This window comes from Thamnophis sirtalis, unplaced genomic scaffold (genome assembly GCF_051295495.1).
Source record: "Thamnophis sirtalis isolate CommonGarterSnake01/CBP01778 unplaced genomic scaffold, rThaSir2_p1.2 scaffold_1, whole genome shotgun sequence".
Lineage (NCBI taxonomy): Eukaryota > Metazoa > Chordata > Lepidosauria > Squamata > Natricidae > Thamnophis > Thamnophis sirtalis.
Genome location: NW_028261381.1, coordinates 106,141,021 through 106,167,766, shown reverse-complemented (window position 1 = coordinate 106,167,766; position 26,746 = coordinate 106,141,021). Strand labels below are relative to the sequence as shown.

Sequence of the window (26,746 nt, the reverse complement as noted above, 5' to 3'; positions counted from 1 at the left end):
AATGTCAGGAACTTCTAGGTACTGGCTTAGTGGCATAATATCAACTTGCTAGAAAACAAAGTTCAACATTTAACTTGAAAGCATAATTTATGGGAAGAAGTAGAAACTAGGAAACCTATAAAGGAAGCTGAAAACCTATCTCTTACCAAAAAAAAAAAATTGAACTAGTAGGTTGAATTATTTCTTACTATTCTGCAATAAAAAGGAGAACATGGGAAAACAAATAGAAGAAGCTGATTTAGAAGTTATTGAAGGTTAAAGAGAGTGGGATTTCTGTGATGAAACAATGATAGAACAACCTGCAACTTCTAGAAAACCAAATCCATTTCCCCCGTAGTATATTTGGTAGAAGAACTACTAACATCAGTCTAAATATGGCAATAGTTTTTACTCTAATGTAATAATTACTATAACAGCAACTTTTATTAAGTTATTTATTCATATTACATTGAAAATGAACCCCCATCTTCACTGATTTGTCTAGTATTAGACAAACATAGAAGAGCTGTTCATATTTCCTTATTTACTGTCACTGATTGTTTTATGTGAATATTGGTATAGGATTTAGTAGTTGTTAACCTCAAATTAGAGATGAATAGTTAGCAAAAAATTACATAAATTAATTTGCAAAAAATAATAATCTTTCTGTAGTGACCTGAGATTGAAAAATCTCTGTTTCCACTATACATAGATGGTTATTTCTGCTAAAGGTAAAGGTAAAGATTCCCTTTGCACATATGTGCTAGTCAGTCCCGACTCTAGGGGGCAGTGCTCATCTCCGTTTCAAAGCCGAAGAGCCAGCTCTGTCCAAAGACGTCTCCGTAGTCATGTGGCCGGCATGACTAGATGCTGAAGGTACATAGAACGTTGTTACCTTCCAACCAAAGGTGGTTCCTATTTTTCTACTTGCATTTTTATATGCTTTCAAACTGCTAGGTTGGCAGAAGCTGGGACAAGTAACAGGAGCTCACTCTGTTATGCGGTGCTAGGGATTCGAACCACCGAACTGCCGACCTTTCTGATTATCAAGCTCAGTGTCTCAGCCACTGAGCCACCGTGTCCCCTATTTCTGCTACAAGCCTTCAAAACCTGATTTTTTTAAAAATCCTGAATGGCAAAAAATTAAACATTAACCTAACAATTCAGCTAGCAAACGAATGAAGAGACAATCATTCAGAAAACTGGCTAGGTGTTTTTCTGTCTGGTTAGTGCAAAAGTTCCAAACCTAATGCAATTATATTTCACAGAGTTCTATATGTTACTATATGTATTTTGGCACAATCATTTGTTTCTTAGGAATACCTAAGAGGATAAAGCATTAAATGTAATTTTGCTGAAAAAAGGAAGACAATGAGATAGGAATACACATGAGTCCAAATGCACATAACTGTAATCTATTTATACCATATATACATCGCACCAAGTCTCAAGAACTCCGTGGGATTTACTTATAAATAAAAATGGATAGATCCGATTGTAAAAAAAATTATCCGCAGTTATTATAAATCAGCCAATCTTTTGTATATGAACTTCCAAGAAACATCCCATTAAAGGACAGACAGCCAATTTGCTTATAGTAACTCAGCTCGATGTAATTAAAGTCTGTGATGTCAGTATCATATTAATAGTCTCTGAATTTTTAAAAAAAGAAATTAACTCATCCAAAATGTTGAGTTGATTCGTGTTCAAAATGAGAGAAGAAAATATATGACTAGCCTTTGCAAACTGAGTGAGAGTGAAGCGCATTACTAGAGCAATGAAGAGAATAATGTTTTAATGGGAAAGATGCAAGTAGATTCTAATGCCAATGCACAATCACTTTCCTGCATTCCACGTATATTTAAATACACACCAATAGAAGCTACAAAATTTTCCTCCTTTAAACTCCTTGTGTCAAACTCCCTTGGCCCTTTCCCTGAGAGGCCTGGTGCCCTTGGCATGAGCTGAGGTACTTGTAGTTGCACCTTGGGTTTCGGTTCCACCCTCCTGGCTAAAATAGGATCTTTGCCAACCGGAGTGATTGCTCCATCTGTTGGGCTTCGCTTTCTTTTTTCAGGCTCTTTAAAAGAAAGGAACACAGAGAGATAAGCAGCCAAAAAAAACAACAACAACAATTCTCCAAGTAAATATGCCAACAACAATCAGAAAAGGGAATGAGAAGGAATGAGAGAAAGGCTTGATAGTGTTAATGGTGTTAATTCTTTACAATCATGAAAAATATTCTCACTTCTAGATATCATCAGCAGTTAAAGAGAAATTCACAAAGTACAGATACATAATCTAATATATTGAAACTTGGTTATTTTAAGGATGGTCCCTTCTAAGATGAATTTAGCTGGCTATCAAATTGTGACTTGGTGTTTTTTTCCAGTTAAGGAAAATTTCCCGTCTAACAAGTAACCTTAGGATGACCTTACAATGAAAAACTCTTGTCAAACTTAATGTATCTGCAGTACCAGATCAAGAAATGTTATTTGCCAATGCTGTTCAGCAAGTTGTGGTGGGGGTGTACACAAGAGGTGCTGCACTGGTTGAGAAGGCACATGAGAGGTCAGTGCTGGTCAGGGAAAGAGAGGTGGCATGAGTCGTAGGAGGCTGGCAGGGAAGACCTGCAGAGGTTTCTTCCTGTTCCTTCCTCACTCCCTTTCCTTTCCAGCAGGAAGTAGCTGCTGCCTAATCAAGGGATTGCAAGACTGTCTGGAAACTGTCACAAATTATTGAACATGAAGATCATAAGACCACAGCAGCAGCACAGCAGCAGCTAGTAGTACTAAAGCAGCCACAACCTTCCCAAATTTCACTCCCTCAGGTATCATGGACCCTGGATTTTGGACACATTCTAAAAATTAGCCCAGATCTCTAGGTCCAAAATTGTTGCCTTATGATACATAATTTCACCCAGTTAGTAATGACTAAGAGACTTTTAGTAGCACTTAGATTCTATATTGGAAGTTACATGTCGTGCTACAATTAGATTAGACATCTTAATATCATGGCTGGCCTGTATGCAGAAGAATACATATGTATTCTACATGTTCATTGTTATGAAACTCTATTTAAACCAGTGCCCTGTTATAGCATTCTTCCTCATCAATCAGGCCACTACTGATGGAAGTCTTATTTCATATAATAAAAGAGATGTATATGTGTTAGTGTTAACTACTTTCAGAAGTGACATTTAAATATGGGATGTCTTGTTAATGCAAAAGATAAACAAGAAATGTGAATATAGATTTGTTTAATTCAATCCAATCATTTCTGTCCATTCCAGGCTTCTCAAATAATTATGGAGTAGGCTGTACAAACCATCTGAAAACTGAGCAACTTTTGCAGATTGTTCTAATGCAGTGGCTCCCAACCTTTTGTGTACCTGGGACTGGTTCTATAGGAAGAGTTTTTTCCATGGACCGGAGGGGACGTGGTTTTGCATGCTTGTCTGCATCTCATGGATGGGGCTTCGCTTGTTTGCCTCACTCAGTTTTTGGCATACCGTGGCCCAGTACAGGTCCACAGACCAGAGATTATGGACCCCTCCTCTAATGCTTTTACTGTTCAACCAAACAATATGTTTTGCAAAGCACCATTCCAAATGCATGCACAACTCTAACCCACAGTCTTCTAGGAACACACATCTTGAATAAATCACTAATCTCTATAACTTCAGATCAGCTCTTGAGGATGCCACTAACGTATATGTGTAAATAAATAAACAAATAGTCAAATGGTTATTCATTATTTTAACCAGACAATGACATGTTGAAGACAATGAATAAAGACTTAATTAGAAAGTCAAATATGTTTGATTCCTATATTTTACATTGGAATTGATTCAATGTAATCAATTCAATTGACTCTGAAAACTTCTGGTTTTCCTATTACCTCCCATCTCCCTGAAAGTAGCCAGATTACAGAGAAGAAACAACATACAAGGTGCACCTGCTTTGTGATCCTTTTTCCCTTGACCAATTCATGCAATAAGGCAGGTTGATGACGGAGGAAGTATATTGCATACACTGCTTGTCTCTTATTCATAACAGTTTAATCATTCCACACTATGCTTCATAAGCAATACAACTGAAACATAATTTTTTTTAACTTATTTCAGTGGTAATGATCAGCTTAATGCTGATTTGCTAATAAAATGACTAAGTTGAATGTGCATTCTGAACAAAATGAATCCAAATGATAATCAGACAATTCCATATAACTTTGTGCTTCCCAAAGTGCTATGTTCCTTCATTATCCAGAACCACTTATCAGAAAGTCCTTATTTAAATGTCCCTGTGCAATTGGGTAATAACTAGGTTGGTATCATTACCAAAAGAAAAACTACTTTTACTCAATCTGGGGCAATTTACTTATTTTTGAGAAGCATTAACTCAGATTTACTACAGCTAAACTTCATCTTTAACCTCATGCCTCTTGAGTGAATACCAGAATTTTGAGATAGAGAATAAACACCATCTTAGGGAATCTAATACTATTTTTTGCAGGGGCCTCACTTTACTTCTTGGGGGAGGGACAATGTCTGTTTGTTTTCGCCTGTTTCTCTCAGTCATTCACACAAATATTTCTTGAAACCAACAAAACAAAGTAAATAATATATTATAACTGATACAAAAAATTAGACACAATTTCTTTACAGCCTCTATTTGAAGTCCATATAATTATTGACTGCGGCAGGCTAGATTTAGTTCTGCCACATAAGGCTTTTCACAGTATTTATAGTATTTATACACTCATTTTTAGTATTGTCTTACCTTTGTTATAGTAATGAGTATGAGCTATTTCTAGCAAGCCAAACACACTTGCCATGCCTCCAAGTCCAGCATTTGCATATGACTGCTCAAGGCTTGATACTGTACATTTTAGTAAATCCAGCATTCCTTTGTAAACCTTTCGGTTAATCTCCTAAAACAAAAAAGCTCATCTGTAAGAATGCTTCGTTAATCAGAAGCCAATTCCACAGCCCTTTCAAGATATTATTTAAAATTCCCTTGCATTTTAATTCATTTTATATAATTTATTTATGCTGTCTATAATTTAGAAGAAAGTATAATATATTATTAGTCCATCTAGTTCAATATTTTCTAAATTACTTAACAGCATCTCTGCAGAATACAATATGCTCTTAAACTGGGTGTTGTTTTATGGTGTCTCTATTATTACTGTTATTGTTACATTGCATTGTTAGATTAGCCGGGAAACTACAATGCAATTGCAGAGTAGTAGTTTGGCTGCCAAGGTACCAGCTCTGTTGTAGGAAACACTTGCATGCTTCCCATGGTGCGCCACAAGAGGGAGAGCTGGCTTCACACCAGAAAGAAAGACAAGTGGCTCTTCCTGCAGCAGCATCCAAGGCCCCCCTCCCTCCCCAGAGCCACCTCATAAATGGGTGCTGAATCCGGGAAGGATCAGAGGACAGGAATCTGACTGACTGCATGGCATACCAGCTCAGCTCCCCATTGAAGTGGTACCTATTTTATCTACTTGCATAGAACGTGGTTTCGTATTTAGATGGACAGAAGCTGAGGTGCATGACGGGAATCACCGTGTTAGAACTCGAACCACTGGAGCAGAAACCATCTCCAGCATCATTAAGCCACTGAGCCACCACACTTCTGGTATTTCCATTCCTTTCTCTTAAAAATGGATCCCTGAAAATGGTGCTTATGCATATTCTCTCTCATTCATCCATATGTATGTGGGCCCTCGGGGATGGAAGTTCACTTAGTGACTTAGGCCAATCTCATTCAGCCGAACTTATTTTCACAGATGGTTGATTGGGGGGGGGGGGGGAACTGTCAAAAGTATTTCTGTCACCTTCAGCTCAGGGGATATAAATATCACAAATAAATATCTTTGGCTTTTTGTTTCTCATATACAAGGAACTACTTGTCAAATGGCATCTATTTCTTTCCATTTTCAGATTCCAACCTTTAAATCAGTGCTTTGACAGTTTTGGATTAGACACAAGAGCACTGAGTTAAGGTCAAGATATTAGTGACTGATGAATCTGAGAATCCTAGAGATGCATATTCACTTTTGATTGAATTATGCTTTCTCTAAAGCAATTGATTCTTAGCCTGAGTACTCAAGGATCCAACAGGCCTCTTTAATGTTTTTTAATGTTATGATCTTTTATGTTATGTTCACATTTAGCTTAAAAATTCCAGCCCTTCTCAATCATCTGTATCCTAGTCCTTGTCATATGCTTTATGTGGGACTATCCCTAAACCTACTGAAAAATATCTGCTACTATTAAGCTGAAACAAACCACTGGGATATTTCCTTTAACTCTTATCATCCACTTGTCCTTTAATGGCTGATGAAAAGGATCTGTTATGAAAAAGAGGTTTTACGGTGCTTTTATATGTCATAATATTTTATAATTCTGTTAGCAACTGAGAATCTACAAAAGTTGGGAATAGAGAAACTACATTGATAAGCAAATAATTTCTGAATGCAAATTAAAGTGCTTCAAACTAAATAATTGGTTAATATATTTTAATCCTTACTTCTAGTATTGGCTTCTTAAACCCTTTATCATTGGGCATTCTTCTACCCATATGAATTTATATGGGAAATGAGCTTATTCAGAGAGGTCCGCCTCCATTTTCTACTGTCAGCTGGAAATAGTACTTCTCAGTTAAGCTGACCATGTAGGCAGTCCTCAACTTACAACAGTTCATTTAGTGACCATTCGAAGTTACAATGACACTGAAAAAAGTGACTTATGACCATTTTTCACACTTATGGTGCTGGCAGCATCCCCCGTAATTTACTTTTGGATGCTTGATAACTAACTCACATTTATGACTGTTGCAGTGTCCTGGAGTCATATTGATCCCCTTTTATGACCTTCTCATAAGGAAAGTCAATGGGGAAGCCAAATTCACTTAACAGCCATGTTATTAATTTAATAACTGTAGTGATGCACTTAACAAATGTGGCAGGAAAAGTTGTAAAATAGGGCAAAACTCATTTAACAGATTTCTCACTTAAGAACATAAATTTTGGGCTCAATTGTGGTCGCAGGTTGAGGACTACCTGTATTGAGGTTCAGCTCTTAGGGAAAAATCATTTTTTTCACATTTCATTAGAAGGTACTAACAATGCTTTTTCAGCAAGCAATTTCCTTGTTGATCCACAACATTTGCTACATTACATTGTATTATTTTATTCTTCACATTTTAAGACATTTTAAGTAGCAATTCCCTTGTGAGCCACCTTAAATAAGCTTCAGTACAGAAACTCACAGCAAAATTCAGGGAAAAAATAAATAAAAATAAAACTAACCACATCCTGGACAACATCCTGTCGAGCATCCTCCTCCGACTGGATAGTGCGATTAAGCTTACTTAACACAAACATACGGAGTTGCTCACTTTCCAAAAGACGACGTACTCTCTTCATGTTTAACCAACCAATTCCTTGTCCATCTAGGACGTTGTGCACCACCTCTTTCAACAACTGCTGATTTTCACTATAAAAAGAAGGCATATAATAACAAAAAAAAATCAACCCAAAACTTCTATAACTTTTCTATTACTGTTATTATTAAAAGAAAAAAAATTTTTATGTGTAATAGTGTTCCTCAATATCCTTAGATGGCAAGATTTAAGAACGGAAAGCATATTATTTGGCTTTGTGTAGCAACTTTAAACATCAATTTTTTTTTAAAGAAAATAAACATTGTTTTTTTGAAAAAAGAAAATGTTGCCTTAAATAAGCAACTTCAGAGGCACAAAGACTCTAATTGAGTGGTGAGGGATAGACCATAACATAGTCATATTCAGAGAGGAAAATGGTAATTTGTGGGAAGAAGCATATGCCTAACACCAAATGCAGTATATGTCTATTAATGAGAGCCAATATTGTAACATTAGGCCTTGAGGGAAATATTCAGAAGCCATTACAAAAAGGGTAAAAGCCCTGGAAAGGAGTTAGTTAATTATTAAGAAGAGACAGGCTGATTCATATCTTACTGACATATAGGAGGAGGAGGAGAAAAACACAATCAGAGTTTCAAGATTCTGCTAATTTGTCAATGACACAGTTCTAGTTTTCTTCTAGAATCTTTTTCCTAATCTGTACAATATTGAAGGTTTGACCATTAGGGTTCCATCCTTCTGAAACAGTCTATATCCAGAAATTCATATTTTACATGTTATGATACTTGGAAAGAAATCTAAGACTGACATTTTTCATACTACTTTTATTTTTAAGACTGCTCCCAGTCTTGCAGGGGAATTGTGTATTTTGTGATGTTGTATGTTTAATATTTTAACTGTAAAACTTTGAGCTACAAGGGATATTTCTGCCATTCTCACTCCCTCGTGTCCTACTATACTACATCATCACAGAGTGTTCCTGGAAGGAATAAGCTATGAATAGAGGCAATGTGTGCCAAGAGGATATACCTCCCCAGGAGGATCACCTAAGAAACAAAACTCAATCCAGCTACAGAAAGTGGGCACATATTGGAAAGCAGCAATGTAGAAATATATTGCATATGGATGATCACATCAGTGAAAACAACAAAGGCATAATTTCATATTGTGCAGAAGGCAATGTTAAACCACCCCTATGTTTTACCAAGAAAGTCAATGGTTAGACAATATAAAATGATTGACTAGATATTGTCACATAATCAGGCTCCTCAGGTTGGACAGCACTCAACACTCTACTGAAGAACAGTTGAAGATCTTTCACAGTACTAATGGGGTTTTTTAACACGACTAGATTAAAGCCTTGAGGAAGTCTAGTTGCTGATGCTGCCAGGCAGGAAAAAGAAAATCTAAAACTGCAAAGAAAGAATTAAAGTGTAACATGGAACATAAAAAGCATAACTATAGGAAATCTCAACACAATGGAAGATGAGATTAAGCCGAGTAATGAAAGATGATTTATACATTGACATTTTAGGTGAATTGAAATGGATTGGAATTGAGCATTTTCAATCAAAAGATCATACTGCTTCACTACTCAAGATAAGAAAAACAAAAAAAGCAACATATTGCTTTTATAGTCAAGAAGGATATGCAAAGATAAAATTCAAGTCAAAGTAGTTAATGATAGAATAATATCAGTTTGTCTTCATGGAGAGCCCCTTAATTAGTTATACAAATTTGTGCTTGAACCACTGATGCAGAAGAACAGGAGCATGGCAAGGATTACAATCAAGTTTAATCTGAAAATTGCAAAATTTGCAAGAAAGACATACTGCTTGTGATTGTTAAAATTGGAAATGTTAAATGGGGAAATGTAATTCAATTGCATGGTCTAAGAAACAGAAATGAAGGAGGAGAATGACTTACAGGTTTCTGCCAATGTAGAGACTTCTTTATTGCTAACAATCTTCTAACAAACACAATAATACCTTATATGTGGACATTACCAGGTAGAGTACACAAAATGCAAAATAACCATAGTATTGATACAAGGAAATGGAAGAGCTGCAATGACAGTAAAGATATTATCAATAACTATGAAACAATCACAAACTGTTCATGCTGACATTCAGTCAAGCTAAAGTGGAAGAACAAAGCCAACCTGTTTGCACTATATTATATTCCCTATTTATAAGAACCTCTAATGCTAGAAGATGAAATCAGATCAACATTCCAGTCATTATGAGGTCAGAAGACTACAGAAATTGTTTGAGTATGACAAGCAACAGAAAAAGAAACTGTAAAGCTTGTAATAAAACTATGCTAGCTAATCTGGAGAACAATACAGTGGCCAATAGATTGGGAAGAGATCAGTCTGCATACCAATACCAAAGAGAGTTAGTGGAATATGCAAACTATTGTATATTGTATATTTCACATGCTAGAAAAATAAATGCATATGACCACAAATTAGAGCCCTTCGCAGAAAAGAAGATGCTTGATATTCAAGCTAATTTTATGAAAAGGATGAGGAAGTACAGATACTCTTTCAGGTATATACTAGAGAAAACAAAAGAATACCCCTCCAAAAGGCAGTGTGTGCTTTTTTTCTTTCTTTCAGTAAAGAAATACAATTAAGAAATGCCCTGCAAATTAGTGCTCTATAGTATAGCAAAAGATACTTAGATGTTATGATGTATCTGTCCCTACAAAGAGCAGAATCATGCAGATAATAGTTCTTCCTATAAAATTCAATGCTAGTATAAGCTGTATTTTAAAGAAGCAAAAATATTTTGAACTTTGAGTTGGAGAAGACTCTTGAGAATACTATGGATAGACAAGAAAACAAACAGATCACAAAATAAATCAACCCAGAGTTGTTGCTCAAAGTGCAATGACCAGCCTGACGATTATGATATTTGGACATATTATGAGAAGACCTGGCTCTTTTAAGTCTACAGTGCTAAGAAATGTAGAAATAATGAGAAAAGGTTTAATAAGGATGGACTTATTACAGGGATGAAGGATACATCACTGGAAGATTTGAAATGTCAGCTAGAGATGTATGATTTGTCTGTCTGTGTGGCTATCTTGTGTGGCTTCTAGGAGACAAGGTAAACTTCTCAGTCTAGCAAATGTATGTTAAAAAAATAATGAAGCAAGTGGCTGTTGACAGAAAGTTAAAAACAGAAGACCCCATTCCTTGTTGTTTTCTCTCTTTCAGGCAACCGACTTCCACAGAGAAGGCAGGTAGTAGTTGCAGAAGCTTCAGGAATTAGGCAATGTAAAAGAAGCTACTTGCAAAGCTATGCTTGACAATTTTTTTACCTGGAATTACTGGTCCGTCCTTGTGGCGAAGGAGATTCCCTTTTCACTGTTGGGCTGTGCTTTATAACAGAAGACTTCTGATCAACAAGTGCTCGCCTGTTTCCTGCATGAGTAAAGAAGCAGAATGAGAAAACATTTACTGAGAAAGAGGCTTTAAGTCCATAAATGCTACTAATGAGACACACAGGTATTAGCTAACAATCTGTTTAAAAGGACGTACAAAAGAAAACTTGAAAAAGCAGTAGCATATTTTGTATTACTGCATCATACATCGGCAGAAAACAGTAATGGGAATGAGACAAAAGAGAAGATGGTAGTAAGAGCAGAAGGTGAAAAGCAGGAGAAGCTCAGCTGCTCTGCATGCATTTCTGCCACAAGAACCATCTTCAGATTCGACAACATATGGAAAAGCATAATGCAATATGGGAATGTGATTAGTAGAGATCATACAGTCTTGGTTACCAGTGGTAAAGTTGCCCAAAGACAGGCACAAAATGCTTACTGGGAATCGGTATGTCATGCACAACTCATGATGCAAAGGACCCACCTTCATTGCTTACTGGCCCAGCTTCAGTAATAATCTCCATTATAGTATTTAGCCCAAATACTGGGACACAAAATAAACAATTAGTAGTATACTAGTAAAATCACCACCATTTCTATATTAAATTAGTAGCTTCCCTCATTGTTGATTAAGTGCTGTAGGACTAATCAAGGGGTGGGAGGTAAAACCAACAAAATAAAAGTATCAATAGTCTTGGAAGGGCAAGATCATAATACTATATTCCCTATCTCTTATTCATGCATTTGCACTGGTGCTGCTACTGAACCAAGTCTCAGATTATCAATAATTAGAATAAAATAGTTGGACATCATCACTTTCATATGAAACTCCAACAATATACTGTATTTCATTGCTGAAGCTGTAGATTTCCTAATCCCCCAATTTGTACTACAAAATATAAAGCCAAATCTAAAAGAAATTGCTGGAAAGGATAATAAAATATTGAGAAATGGAATTTAACGAGATACTATATCTAGTGAACAAATCTACTGCAAAGTTTTGAAATACTTTATTTACCTGAACAGGAAACATATTTTGTTGCCACAGATACTTTATGGGAAAATTATATTTGTTGAGAATTCAGTAAAGGAGCAGAAGCACATAAATATTCTTCTGTCCAAACTTTCTTTTCTTTTAAATTCATGGTTCTCTTCCTTTTGACTAAGTGTTTGTGTGTGTGTGTGTGTGTGTGTGTGTATACACATACACACACATTTACTTTGCAACTATACCATTACTATTATGACACTTAAGAAAGGCAGCTCTCATATCTACTCATCTACTCATAAAGTGAGCAATAGGCCTAAGTCATAAACTGTTAACTGCATTACTCATTTACTCAGGAACTGCTGTCTGTAGACATTACTTCACCCTTTGTCTTCCTCTGTGAAATAGCCTGCTAATTCTTAACCTTTTTTTAAAATCTAGTTACAATGGGAGCAATTTAAAGTAAAGAGCTGGTTTTCAGCCACTTGCAATTTTTATTCCCTAAAATGCCTCTGGTTCAAACATTAACCATGTCTAAAATGAAAAGGAAAGGGTGATACTCATTGTTTTGTAAGAAGTGGGGGAAGTTGCCGCAGGAAATCTAGAAGAGGAATGTCCTGAGGAGGAAGCAGGAAAGGCTACAGACAATGAGGGAAGTGGGAGTAGGCAAGAAAGCATCTGACTATGTGCATGGTTAGTCAAAAAAGTCAAGATGGTGATTGTAACCATAAACCTAAAACTGCCCTTTTTTACATGCAAGCATATTAAAAAAAAAGATGGGGCATCTTTTTGCATGGTCATAACTGTCATCTTGACTTTCTGACATCCCCTGTAGAAGGTCCTGCATATGTGAGTGTGAGTCTGTCCGTAAGATAAGTTACACAGTTCCTGTGTGAAGGAGATGGCAGTTTCTAAATTTGATAAACAAATACTATATGCATTTTGAGTGGATGATCCAGAGAAAGAAAGGTGAGAGTTTAAGACTGACCTTGAACAAAGTAGATTTGTGTTTCAGAGTCATATAATTTATATTGTGGGTTAGTTACTTTTAGCCTCGTTAACTTATATTTCTGTTAAATTGGCATTTCATGACAAAATTTATCTGGCTAGCTTGTAAAAATCCCATATTATTCTAATATTCACTCCAAAAAGTGGAACCCCTATTTATATGTTATTTATTTAAAAGGCAGAAATACAGGCAAAGAAACTGTCTATTAGAAAGGTTAAAAACATCATTGGTATAACGTAGAACAAGAGATCACACTAGACAGGAGTTTTCAAAAAATGATAAATTGCAGAAAATGAGACAAAAACATGAAAAGAAATGGAAACACCCATCACTGTTTTCTTCCAATGTGTGTTATTAATATGAGATTTACCTAACATAGAATTGTGAGCGATAAAAAATATGCCCATTAGAATGTAAGCAGATGGAAATATTCTAAGATATCATGCAGGAACTTTAGAGTATTCACATTCCTTTTCGGTTACTATTTTATTTATTTAAACATTTATATAGCCATCCATTTTATATCAAACTCTGGGCGGCTCCCAATCATTTGGGGATGTATATTTTACAGAAAAACACACACCCAGGAAAGAAAGTTATGCTATCCAAAGCAAACTTTAAGGCAGCAACACAAAACCAACTTTTGGCCTTTATCATTAAAAGGTCAAATGTTAGCAAGACATAATACCAACCTTTATCCATATCCCTTCCCACTTCCAGATTAAAGTAATCTTTACCGATGAAAATGGAGAAGGGGAAGAAATAAATAAAATCAACTTATTACAAAGAAAAAAAATATAATTTTCTAATCATATACAAGAACTGAAAAGGCAAACAAAGCCTTCTTCTAGCTGAGCAACTAAAAAGTCCAAGTACAAAAAATGGAAAGGGTTAGGTTCATTAGTAAATTTGACTAATATTAACTGTAGTTAATATATAAAATAACCATAACTTCTACAACCTGTATTTATTCTTCACTCTTCAAATTGCTGAGTGGTTCAGCCATGATTATCCACAGGAAATATAAGGCCATGATACAAATATTGTGTCCTAAGAATTTTAGTCACAAATTGGGATGCAATTACAAGAGAATGGGATTCATCACACAATACAGCTAGTTCTTGACTTGCAACCTTTTGTTTAGCAACCTTTCAAAGTTAGGAGTGCTGAAAAAAGTCCAGTCCTTGCACTTACAATCATCGCACCATCCTGATGTTCATGAGATCACTATTTAGGCACTTGGCAACTGGTTCGCATTTATGACTAACTACAGTGTCCTGTGGTCATGTGATCATGATTTGTGACTTTTACTGCTGGCTTCCAGGAAAATCCACCCATTTAGAAGAATGGAATCCCACTTATGACTGTGGTGCTTGCTTAACAACTGTCATAAAAAATGGTCATCAAATTGGATTTCACTTGACTTATGACAACTTATAACAAAAAATCTGGTCCCAACTGGGATCATAAGTCAAGGATTACCTGTATTGCCAAGTGTCAACATTTTTGCATCAATATGATTTATTGTGGACACCTCTGCATCCAACTTAATTAACTACAACTGCTTCCATGAGAAAGATTATTAATATTTTCAATCTCAAGTCAATTTCCCATCTAGCAAACATTTATATGTAATTAAACATTAGTTTATATGAAGGCTGTTGAAATATCTTTCCCATATTAGTGTTCCATATGACTGATATAATAAATTGTTATCAAGGTAAAAAGTCATATGAACAAAGCCACACTAAGTATATTTCAATGATCACTGCCATTCCAATGTATGCTCCATACAGGTCATGAATAGAGATCTGAAAAACATCCACTTAGGATTCCTATTTTTTCATTGTCCTGTTTCATTGGGGAAGAGAATATATTTTATGACCACTTGGCAATCAATTATGAAAGCATTAACTGGCAATGAAAAAATTACCTTTCAGACTAGGAAATGGAGTGGTTTTGTCTCTCACAGCTTTAGATGGAAGTGCTAAATTGGAAAGACTAAAGCTTGTGCTGTGGTTCTTGTATAGGCTACCTATAATAAAAAGAAAATATATCAAGTGATCTAATCATTCCCTTATTTCATTTGGCTATTTATTCAGCTATTTATATGTAAGTTCATTTCTGTCCTTCTCAGATTAGGAAGTAACTTAATATGCATCTTCACATTTTTTGATTCATGATTGATCCATTCAGTCATGTCTGATTCTTGAAGACTGTAAGTGGCCAAGTTTTCTTGGCAAGGTTTTCAGAAGTGTTTTCCCTTAGGCTGGGAAAAAGAGACTGGCCCAAGGTCATCCGGCGACTTCAGCTAGTCCAGAATGCGGCCGCGCGAGTGATTGTGGGCGCACCGCGGTTCGCCCACATAACACCTATCCTCCGTGAGCTGCGCTGGCTACCTGTTGATCTCCGGGTGCGCTTCAAGGTGCTACTTACCATCCATAAAGCCCTCCATGGTAGTGGATCTGAGTACTTGAGAGACCGCCTTCTGCCGATTACCTCCCTTCGACCCATCAGATCACACAGATTAGGCCTCCTCCGAATTCCATCCGCCAGTCAGTGCCGACTGGTGACTACGCGGAGGAGAGCCTTCTCAGTAGCAGCTCCGACCCTTTGGAACGATCTCCCCGTGGAGATTCGTACCCTCACCACCGTCCGGACCTTCCGCATAGTCCTTAAGATCTGGCTATCCCGTCAGGCCTGGGGATAAGATCCTAACCCGCCCCACCCGAATGTTGAATGAATGTTGTGTTTTACTGTTTTATTTTATATTATTCACATATTTTATGTTTTGTCTTGCACTCCTTCCCACGAATTGTAAGCCGCCCTGAGTCCCCTCAGGGAAAAGGGCGGCCTATAAATGACAAATAAAACTAAAACTAAACTAAACTAAACTAAACATCCGGCTGCTTTTGTAGCTAAGGCAGGACTAGAACTCACTGTCTCTGGGTTTCTAGCCTGATGCCTTAACCATTATAGCAAACTGGCTGTCATCTTCATATTTAATATGCATCTTTTAAAAATAGAAATTATAACCAACAGAGGGCCACCAATGGGACATTAATCTCAAAATCAAAACTAGAACAAAGAAGAAGAATATAGTATTAGAAACAGACTTTACATTTCAATTTCATCACCTATTTGTTAAATGCACATATTTAGCATTTGTTCTATTTATGTTTTACTTAGACCATCAATGGCAGATTCTGTCTCTTTATTTTTTTTGATCAGAAGAATTTGAGGCACATTTTGGACATAACAATAGAAAGAGGAGAAATAGAATAAATGGCTCACTTATTTTTTATCTCCGATGTATCTCTGTCTTATTAGTTTATAAAATAATTTTAAATACATGCATTTTTTTAAAATTCTATTTTTGTTTGCATCACATTTTTCAGATATCTGATATATAGTAATTAATCATGAATCATCTTCTATTTTAATTTAACCAAAAAGAACTTTATATTCTTCTTTAAGAAAATGAATATCAGTTGTAATTAAGATGAAAATTAAGAACTAAATAATCAGGATCAAAAGAAACTCACTTGCTTTAAAAAATTAAATATCTATATTACTGCTATATTTTAAAAAAATTGTTGCAACTTAGTAGCATCTTATTTTTAAAAATGTGGCTATATATACACATACAGAAGTAATATAATTATTTTTAACAGTATATTTGAGAGGAAGCCCGGTGGATACTCCTAAGCAAGAACTCCACCACTAGATGTTACTACTCAAAAGTCTTTCTTGAATCATTTTTTTTAAAGTCAATTAATCAAAAATCTTTTGAAACAACAACCGCTTCTTTAAATTAGACTAGAAAACAAAACCATAACTAATTAAAATGATACAACAGCTTCAAATGTTTCCCAAAAAAGTTTAATTTTTCCTGTACAATTTACAAAAGGTAAATGTAACCACAAGTAACCCAAACTTTAATATAACTGAGGTGTGTCTGTTCTTTACTCAAGTCTGCCAGTCTTCTTAGCACATCAACCTAGGGCAAAAACCCCAATGGCTAATATTGCTGACTAGATATTGAGTAGCAACGTCAAGCCCAAGAACTCTCTGGAATCCTTTCCAAAACAGGCTAAACCACTATTCCTAAAAAGACTGTAGCACTGATTGGAGTCACACAATTCAAATCAAACTGTGCTTCTTCTTAGAAAGTAATATGCAAGCTTCCTTTGAAAAACACAGCTAATCAAAATGAGTAAGATAGACTGCAAGTACATCTAAGAATACCTAGGGAGAGGAGGGACAAGTCAGTGGTACTATCTACTTCCCCACATATTATCATGTCCAAAATGGCTCTTATTAGGAAAGAAAAATAATTGTTTACTAGTAAAGGAATATCTGTGATAGCTTGATGGCCATCTTAACTGGAGAATTTCAGTTTCAAAGCTAGCCAAAGACCTATGACAATATCCCACATATGGAATTAATATCAGACAAAAATTCTGTTAAACATGTCTGTGAACATCATTTTTTTAACTGACCACTGAATTCATTTATTTAATATACAGCAGCTGTACCTACCTTTCCCCCTAAAGCATAAAGTTATGAACAACCACAAAGCACATTTAAAGATTAATTTAAAAGAAAATTGTTAATATTTAAAGTAGAATTTCAAAAAGGTATAGCAGAGCAGGAATTAGTCTTAAGCCTTGATATAATAACATAGATGCTTCAAACACAACACTTTAGAAAGCAGCATCGTTAAATTAGCATGCTCCTATCCAAAATAGCACCCAACCTCATACCAGCCAAAAAAAAAGCATTTCAACTAAGGACCCCAATACATTTCAGAGTTCACAAACCATAATATCCATTTTATATCACAGGATATGCTCGGACTACATATTCCATCAGTTCCCACCAATTTCACCAATAGTTAAAGGTTAAGGGGTCAAAAAGCCCTATGATATTGTATATCAAAATCACATGGAGTTTAAAATTCAATTATTTTTTAGTGAAACGGAAAAATAATTGCAGTGTCATAAAAAATTATCAATAACAGATCATACAATAATGTATGTTGATTATTCTAGAAACTGTGAATTCAGAAGTAAAATGTAAATGCTAAGTTCCCTACATAATAGTGATGGCTAATAGATAGATGGGATAATTATAAATTTTCAGAGGCAGTGGTCATGGCAACATAGTTATTACTACCAACTGCTGAAGAACATAGTTTCCACTCAGGTTCTGCCTAGTCACTGTGAGAAAATAAGGCTGGACAAGATAGGCCTTCCTTCTTTACACTCCAGAATGCCTGAGTGGAATTTGCCATTTTCCCACCTACCCTTCAGAAAGCATTTTGAGTTGCCCAACCTAGTCTACAGACACCATTTTTCCCCCAAAATCTGCTACCTGACCTCTGGATAAAATCTGTCATTACTCTTTTCCACCAAATAATGTCACCTATTCTTTTATGCATCTCTCCTGGTTTTAAAAAAGCCATAAACAGGGGACTGCCACATATTCAGCAATAATCAGATCCATGACTTTCATGGTACCTAGGATTAATAGCATGCTTCCAAAGGGGGGGGGGGGTTCCCTTTGAATCTCTTCTCCACGTCTTCCCACCTATTATTTCAAACAGTATGCAAGAAAATAAGAATACCTACTGGCAAAAGACATAATACCCCCAAAACCTTCACTGCTGTTATTGGAGACTGTAGAATTTGGGGAACTGGCATGAGAATCCGATTCCGCATCAGAGTCATTTCCCAGCTTTAAACTATTGGGACGCAAAAGTTTTGGAGGCCTGGAAAAAAATAGGAAAAAAGAAACACATTATTTGCAGCATTTTGTATCTATGGCAATAATAGAAATTAGGAAGCATGTCATTATCACAAACTTCTTTGTGTTTACCTATGGCGGGTTCAGAAAATCATCACACAAAGCAACATTTGCAGGGGTAGTAAAATCAATAATTATTCATTATTCATGGTTAAATGAACAAATAACTGAAAAGAAATGCATAATTTTATGAGAAATAAGGCAAATCTATTACAGTACACATGGGTAAACCATATTGCATAGATTGTTTAAAAGCCTTTGCAGCTCTCTCAGTATTCCACAAAACCAAATCCCTCACCCACCTTTTGCAGCTCTCCCAAACATACCAAACGAGAGAGAAATAATGCCATCCTTCCCTACTGTGCAAATATTGTGAAAATGGCTCATCTGGTTCTACAGATTCTAAGTACCAGAGGGTCCACTAAAGTAATCCATAGATTTTCCTATTATATTTTTAATATACTGCAGACATGCAGAACCATATGACATTAATATAAATTTTATAGACAATTGTATATTTTTTTTCTTTCTACTGCTACTTTTGCCCCATCCGTGCACTCAAAGAAGCCTACATACTATTTTTAGCATCTTTAATGTGGAACATAAATATTACTTCCTATGAAGAGATAGGAGTTTAATATACTGTATATTAAAGGTAAAGAAGAATACTTTAATCCAGTATTAAGAATGTAGCTGAATTGCAGAAAATTTCTCAGACAATGGATGATACCACACAGAAAGGACCAAATTAATTTTAAAAACCAATGCTGGATATAGCAATTCTCACCGACTGCCATTGAGATGTTGGTTAAACTTTGGAGTATAGCTTTCTTCCTGCTCATCTTCCTCTTCTTCTGTTGGGAATCCATACTGTGGTTCAAAATATGGATTATCATACTCTCGTTTCTTCACCATTCCTTCTGTGGTGCTCAAGCTGAATGAAGGACTCTCGCTTTCACGATGATCCACAGTCACCTTGGGAAAATTTGGCTGGAAAGGCAAGCTGGAAAGGTGATTTGAAAATCCAGCTACCATCTTCTCTTCTACCTCTGTTGAATCAGCTGATTCCTGTAGAGAGAACAAGACATAAATTTGTTTACAGATAAAGATTTCTATAATACCAGTAGTTGATGATAAACTAGGTTATTGCAGTTTAAAATAATAAAAGTAGTTTACAATTTTACTACTGATAAACTAAAATTTAACATAAAACATTCTATTGATTTTTATCACTGTCTCTGCCAAAGTAAGTTTTATTACATTAATACTGTTAGGATAATTTCTCTGCAACTTGGTTCCTATACCTAGCAGTAATAAGTAGTTGCTTCATTTAAATATTATTTTCTGTGGATATATTTAGAGAAAAAAAGTTTAACCATATACATTATAGAAATCGTGACTAAAAAGCTTTAGGACAATATTTGAAATATTACAGAAGGAAAGCATGTAATACCAGCAATATATGAGATGTAATTTTAACTTTACAATGACTCTGAGAGTTTCCATTAACAAGTTCTTCTGTGCCTCTCCAAACAGCTTGCTTAATCCAGCTGCTATTAGAACTACATCCAATATTTCCTGCTAACAGTAAAAAAAATCCTACAAAATAACTGAGTTATATTATGTTTGATTCTTTAATAATGGAGGATGAAAGTTGCAGGCCGAAGCCATTGGGGGGGGACGGGGGACGACCAAATGTTTGAGCTATTCTGGATAGCTGTGCCACAGCACATATTCAGTTCATTTTGTGATTATTGAGTTTTCGAACTAGAGTATATAAGAATAAACTTTGCTGGTACTATATTACAATGTTCATTCAATTTCTAGTATTTCTAACACTGTCTCAAATATTTCTACTTGTTTTAATCACAATCCTAGCTCAGTACTATCCTGAATTTTAAGTAAAGTGATTTAAGTAAATCACCTAAATCTTTAAAATGCTGAAAATAATTTGTAACTTTCAGTTAAACATGTAGCTTGATTATTTATCATTTATCTATTGCATTTTAAGACCATGTAGTTCAACCCTCAAGCAAAGAAAAGTACATTCTACTGAACATAAGTTACCATGGAAGCTTTCCTATATGCCTTAACAATAAATTCCTGTAAATTTCATTTTTTTAATATTGTGCCTTTGAGTTAATGTTTATTTCTTTTGTTAACCAAATTTTTACACTGGCAATCTGATCTAAATGACTGTGCTTTCACCTGGCCTAGTCCCTGTAGTTTTCTTGGCAAAATTTTCAGAAGTGGTTTGCCTTTTTTCCTAGGGCTGATAGATTGGCCTAAGGTCACCTAACTGGCTTCATGCCTAAGACAAGACCAGAGCTTACAGTATCCCAGTTTCTAGTCTGATGCCAAAACCATTCCACCAAACTGGTTCACTCAACTCATAATGTTATGCAATCTCTTGTTGTTAGGATTTAAAAAATAAATCCAGATAATTCTCTGCTTTTTCTTCATTTTTATGCAGTACCTATGGCTTGCAAACCCCTTTTCATTTAAAAAAATATTTGTTTGCATATCTAAAAACATGAGTTAATAAGGGCTTTTACTCTAAAGATCCAGCTACTGATTATCTATGCCTTTGCCCCTTAACTCTAATTGCAGATTGATGAAAGGTATTAATTTCTTGAAACTATAAACAATAAACAGTTTTCTAAGACCTGTGATAAATACAGTTAGTCTTCGATTTACAACAGTTCACTTAGTGATCGTTCAAAGTTACAATAGCACTGAAAAAAAGTGATCATTATGACAATTTTTCCTACTTATGACCGTTGCAGCTTCCCCATAGTCATGGGATTTACATTTGGATGCTTAGTAATTGGTTCATACTTATACCGGTTGCAGTGTCCCGGGGTCATGTGATCACCTTTTGCGATCCTCTGACAAGCAAAGTCAATGGGGAAGCCAGATTCACTTAACAATCGTATTACTAATTTAACGATTGCAGTGATTCACTTAGCAACTGTGGCAAGAAAAGTTGTAAAATGAGGCAAAATTCATTTAACAAATTTCTCACTTAGCAACATACATTTTTGGCTCAATTGGGGTCGTAAGTTGAGGACTACCTGTACTGAAATTCCATTATCCCATTTCAGCAGAAATGTACTAGACATCCGAGGTTCGAGGTTCATTTTATTTATATGCCGCCCTATTCCCTGAGGGACTCAGGGCGGCTCACAAACCCAAAGGGAGGGGAGAGGTAAACACAAAGAAACTACAACAGAAAAGGTACAGGGGAATTCCCACTGACTACTACTTAAACTTTTATAATTATAACTATTTGCTCTTTTAAAAGCGTTATGGTTTTTTTTTACCATTGAGTCTATTACATACATGATTCACCCCATGGATAACAGTGCTAGGACTACTGCTGGCTGTAGTGCTTGAACTTGACCGAGGTTGGTTATTATCTTGGGAATTCTCACTGTCTGGAGCCTGCTCATCCATATCTGCTGAGTATTCCTGGAAATCATCAAACTCAACTTCACTTGCATCACCCAAAGCTGCATGAGTTAGTGGGTCCACATCTGCAAGAGATGTTAGAATATATATACATGTATTATATACTCTGTTTCAGCTCAACACAAATCTACAGTGGCCGAATCACAAGTAATTTAAGAAAACCACTCACTAAATTGTTAAAAGTATAGGAAGACAGATTCCATCCAACAGTAGATAAAAAAAACATGTTAACAATAAGAGCAGTTCAAAATGGAACTAGTTATTCAAAGGAAACAGGACTGATTGAAACAAAGGGTAAGCTCTGGTGGTGATGTCTTTATTTGAATGCTTTCATTTGGCTTTCTGAACTGAACAAAGGGTTAGAGAGTTGGCCTCAATGACTTGTTTCTGTTCAATGTCTCTGTGACAAAACATTGCAAGTGTCACATGCAGGAAAATCATACTGCCCCTCCAAAGACATTTCTGAATAATTTTATGATCCCATGTAATGATCTTTGTGCTAGAAGATTTATACATTTTATGGACAAAAGCAGTCAATTTTTTGTCTTTTAAAATATAAAGATACCTTTGAGTAAAATTTGATTCCTGATGGCACTTATACAGATTCATGGTAGCCTTATGGAAATGACTTACTACACTAGCTTACGACCCTGGGATTTCCAAATGACTGCTCAACCAACTAGTAACACAGTCAAACTTCCTTACCTTTCAAGGTTAGCCAAGCTTAAATCAGTTTTTACCTATGCCAAATTCACATTCTTGACTGTTATTATAAAGATGTTATTGTTTAAATCCAACAGATGACAATGCTGCAGAAAAATGCACAGGAAGTGTGCAACCCTTTTAGTTTAGATTATTAAATATTTTTCATTACCACCTAGTGTGGTATTAGTCTAAAGTAGCTTTTGAAACAGCAATATAGTTTATTCAAATCCTGCTTGCTGAACCTGTCTCAAAAGTGGTTGCTAGAAAAATCCTGACTTACTTGATTCCAGTGTTTATGGGAAGCTATTAGGATTTTTGTGATGAAACACCACCAATGTGTAGATAATTTATACCCCGTTTCCCCCAAAATAAGACTTCCCCAGATAATAATCCCAATTGGGCTTTTGCGCGCATGTGCTAAAATAAGCCCTCCCCTGAAAATGAGCCCTCCCAAAAAATATTGCAACACAGCAGCAGCCATGAGGAGACAACTCTCGCCATCTTCTGCACCTCAAAAATAATAAGACCTCCCTGAAAATAAAGCCAAGTGCTTATTTCAGGGGTCAAAAGAAAATAAGAAACACAGTATTCTTTTTTTCTTCCATGAATCGCAAGATGTGGAATTCCTAAACAAATGGATGCTTAAAATTTTGGAATGGAACAAGGTGAAACTTTAGACAGAATTGCTAAAGTGTACTCTGGTTGTGGCATTATCTGTAGAAAATATTGTTTGAAGCAAGTCACAAACTTCAGCTTTTTAAGGGAAAAAAATATGCTACATATATACTGCAGCAGATAATACACTACAAACTGAAGTGTTGTTCTAGAAGGAAAATGTTGCAAGTTTGAAGTTTGGAGAAGAAAAGCCTGTGGACGAACATGATAATTCTCTTCAAGTAACTGAAGATTGCAAAGTAGAAAATTAGCAGGATTTTCAAAGTTGCAAATGGTTTAAATTATATAAATACAGATTCTGGTTAAACATTAGGAAACATTTTGAAACAATAAAAGCTATTCAGTAATGAAAAAACCTCCTTGGGATATGTAAGACTCTTTTTCACTGGAAGTGTTTAAATTATTGGTGGCTATCTATCAGTGATGGTACAGTAATGGATTTCTGCAGTAGACAGGGAATTAACCTAAATCTTCACGATCCTTTCTAATTCTTACTGTCCATTATTCTATTATTTCATTCCATTCTATTCTTCCCCAAGCAAAATAAACACAACAAAGAAACAAAATGTCATGTGATGCTGCCGTGGCAACACGAGTATGATACCCCTGGCCTAAGCCCTATAACTATATAAAGAACAAACACATTACAGATCAAGGGTACTTACTTGGAGTATCACCATTGATATCACATTTCATCATTTCACTAACAAAGTCACCAAGGGATGAATAAGAAGAGCTGGAGTCATCATAATCCACACTGTCACTACCACTATTGCAAAGGAAAAAAGTAGGAAAAAATATGTAGAGATTTAGCAGAATTTTTTATCATGGATTTTTATAACCTTAGTTGTACAGAGAGCATTATTTCTTTGGCCAGGTATCTCTTCCTGCCACTAATAGCCAGATTTCAGTCTTGATTTATCACTGTGGCAGGAGGATCTGTTCTGCCTTCCAGACCAGACTGGAAAAGCAGGTTTTTCTCAACCCCATTACAATGAAAGGATGGGCAAATGGAACTGAAAGGATGAGCAAAACTATGTTCTGTGGCAAAATTAAAAATTATGTGGGATTAAACAGGCAGTAAGTAACCCCAGTGGTAAAAGGAAACAGTAGAGGAATTCCTAATATAAATCACTGTCATGTGTATGGCACAGGTAGAAAACATAATTCTAATTTTGCAAGAAAGAGAGAGAAAGAGGAATGCCCAGGACAACTCAGAAAATAGAAAATAGCATTTTCTCCTGTGTCTCATGGAAAGCATTATCAAATAGTGTCAGATTAGGATGGAATCCCCAAAATAACAAATTATTTCCGTATCTGCAACTACTACTTTTTTGGAGAACAATTGCCAAAACTACTGATGTAAAAGTGTATTTTTTCAAATGGGCAATTCTCAGGAAGTGTTCACTACTTAACTATATATGGAAATAGATGGCCCTGGAGCTTGCTGCCCCTTTCAGATCTGTTTCCCAAAGGCAACATAACCTCATGCTATATTCCTCCAGAAACAAAAAATAAAAAGATAAATTTTCTCAATTATATTTTCAATACAAAGAAAAAGAAGACAATTTTCCCTTTTGCAAGGCAATACACTTCTGAGAGGAGCAGCTCAGAACTTAAAAATATTAACAGCTGTACCATTTTAAACCTTTTAAAAGAAGTCCAAAATAACATTAATATTCTCGAAGCAGTGTGCCTTATCCAAAATTCAACCTAGGAAGATTCTTCCTCTTGTGCTGATAATAGAGTTCCTCATGGAACTAAAACTCTTCTTTCTGAATAGTTAACTCTCTTGGTGAAGATATTCACTTTCCAAAGAATCAATCAATTTCAGTTGCCACCAGCCTTCTCTCTGGGTCTTCTGCCTGCAGCTTTCATCCTCCGCTATTATAGAAGCTAACTTAAAACAATCCATAGTTGCTTTCAATTTTTTATCATAGCTTCTATCATTCTTTTAAGCATTAAAAAATATAATATAATTGATTCCAGATCTTTAGTATCTATTCAGCACTGACTTTTTTGCATTGTTCTCTCATACTTGGTTGAAACCTTGAGAAATTCCTGATGTTTTGACACTCAACTTACACAAGGCTACAGAAATCATGCTTGTTACAGGGCATAATTCTGGTCACTACCTCCATCTTTTCTCTATGATTGATATAAAAAGTGAGAAAATTCTTGCAATCAACCCCCCAATGAATGCCTGATTGAACTTTACTGTCAGGTCAAGAGTTTATGGTTTTATACTAAAGATGAGTTATGTTTGGATGTAAAATTTTACTCATTGTACAAAACAAAAGCAAAATTATGGGAAAATAGAAGCCAGAATGATCACAAAGAATGCAATAATAGGCCCTAGTAGGTATAAAGGTAGTGCTCAATTTACAACCATATTTGAGCTCAAACTTTTTGTTGCTAAGTAAGAAATTTGTTAAGTGAGCTTTGCCTCATTTTACAACTTTTCTTGCCACATTTGTTAAGTGATTCACTGCAGTTGTTAAATTAGTACAATGGTTGTTAAGTGAATGTGGTTTCCCATTGACTTTGCTTGTCACAAGATCGCAAAAGGTGATCCCATGACCCCAGGACATTGCAAACGTCATAAATGTGAGTCAGTTGTCAAGCATCCAAATATAAATCACGTAACCATGGGGATGCTGCAACGGTCATAAGTGAGAAAAGTGGTCATAAGTCACTTTTTTCAGTGTCACTAAGCGAACTGTTGTAAAGTCAAGGATTGCCTGTATTATGCTTTTGGAACCAGGGAAACCTTTTAAACGTCTTGAGCTTTAAAAGGCTTTTCAAGAATTCTAGATTTGATACTTTTTTGTTTTTTCATCTATATTTTTAATGATATTTGTTATAAATTATCTGCAATGTGCCCTGGAAACTGATGCTGGAGACACATAAATTAAAAAAAAAATTCTTACAAAGAATTATAAAGTTCACTGAAGATTTGTTCCATGCAGTTGCATTCCATTCCTTACTAACCTATCATCAGTAGGATCTGAATCTGTTTCTCTGTCAGCTGGGACATTCATTGCTTCAGCTAGCTGAGAATTGCTGTCATAGACACGATAATGGATTGGCTGCAGCTGATGAGCATACCACTTTGGCTTATCACCAATCAGAGCTGGGTCAAACATATCTATAAAAGCAGCAAGAAACAAGTAATGTGCCTTATGCCAATTGCAAAAATACAGTTACAGAAGTTACACGAACATTCTAAAAACCCAGACAAAATATGGAAAATAACAGGATTTCAGGCCTGAAATAAGCATTTTTGATTTTTATTGGGAAAGCAAA

General features: G+C 35.6%; 1 protein-coding gene across 44 annotated transcripts in view; it reads right to left on the bottom strand.

Annotated features, from left to right (window-relative positions):
• The window catches only part of MADD (MAP kinase activating death domain), an 87,658-nt gene that overhangs the window by 37,470 nt on the left and 23,442 nt on the right, over positions 1-26,746 (bottom strand). For 19 of the 44 annotated variants that reach the window (XM_087720539.1, XM_087720765.1, XM_087720610.1 and 16 more), the window contains 11 exons: positions 26,432-26,588; positions 24,106-24,209; positions 21,932-22,125; positions 19,377-19,657; positions 18,415-18,554; positions 14,715-14,816; positions 11,269-11,328; positions 10,722-10,824; positions 7,300-7,486; positions 4,761-4,911; positions 1,853-2,059 (listed from right to left, as the gene is read on the bottom strand). In XM_087720539.1, coding sequence (XP_087576665.1) covers positions 1,853-2,059; positions 4,761-4,911; positions 7,300-7,486; positions 10,722-10,824; positions 11,269-11,328; positions 14,715-14,816; positions 18,415-18,554; positions 19,377-19,657; positions 21,932-22,125; positions 24,106-24,209; positions 26,432-26,588 — 1,686 coding nt within the window. Of the gene's footprint in view, positions 1-1,852; positions 2,060-4,760; positions 4,912-7,299; positions 7,487-10,721; positions 10,825-11,268; positions 11,329-13,473; positions 13,513-14,714; positions 14,817-18,414; positions 18,555-19,376; positions 19,658-21,931; positions 22,126-24,105; positions 24,210-26,431; positions 26,589-26,746 lie in introns of all 44 variants that reach the window. The other 25 variants (XM_087720634.1, XM_087720761.1, XM_087720710.1 and 22 more) reach the window with 7 other exon arrangements.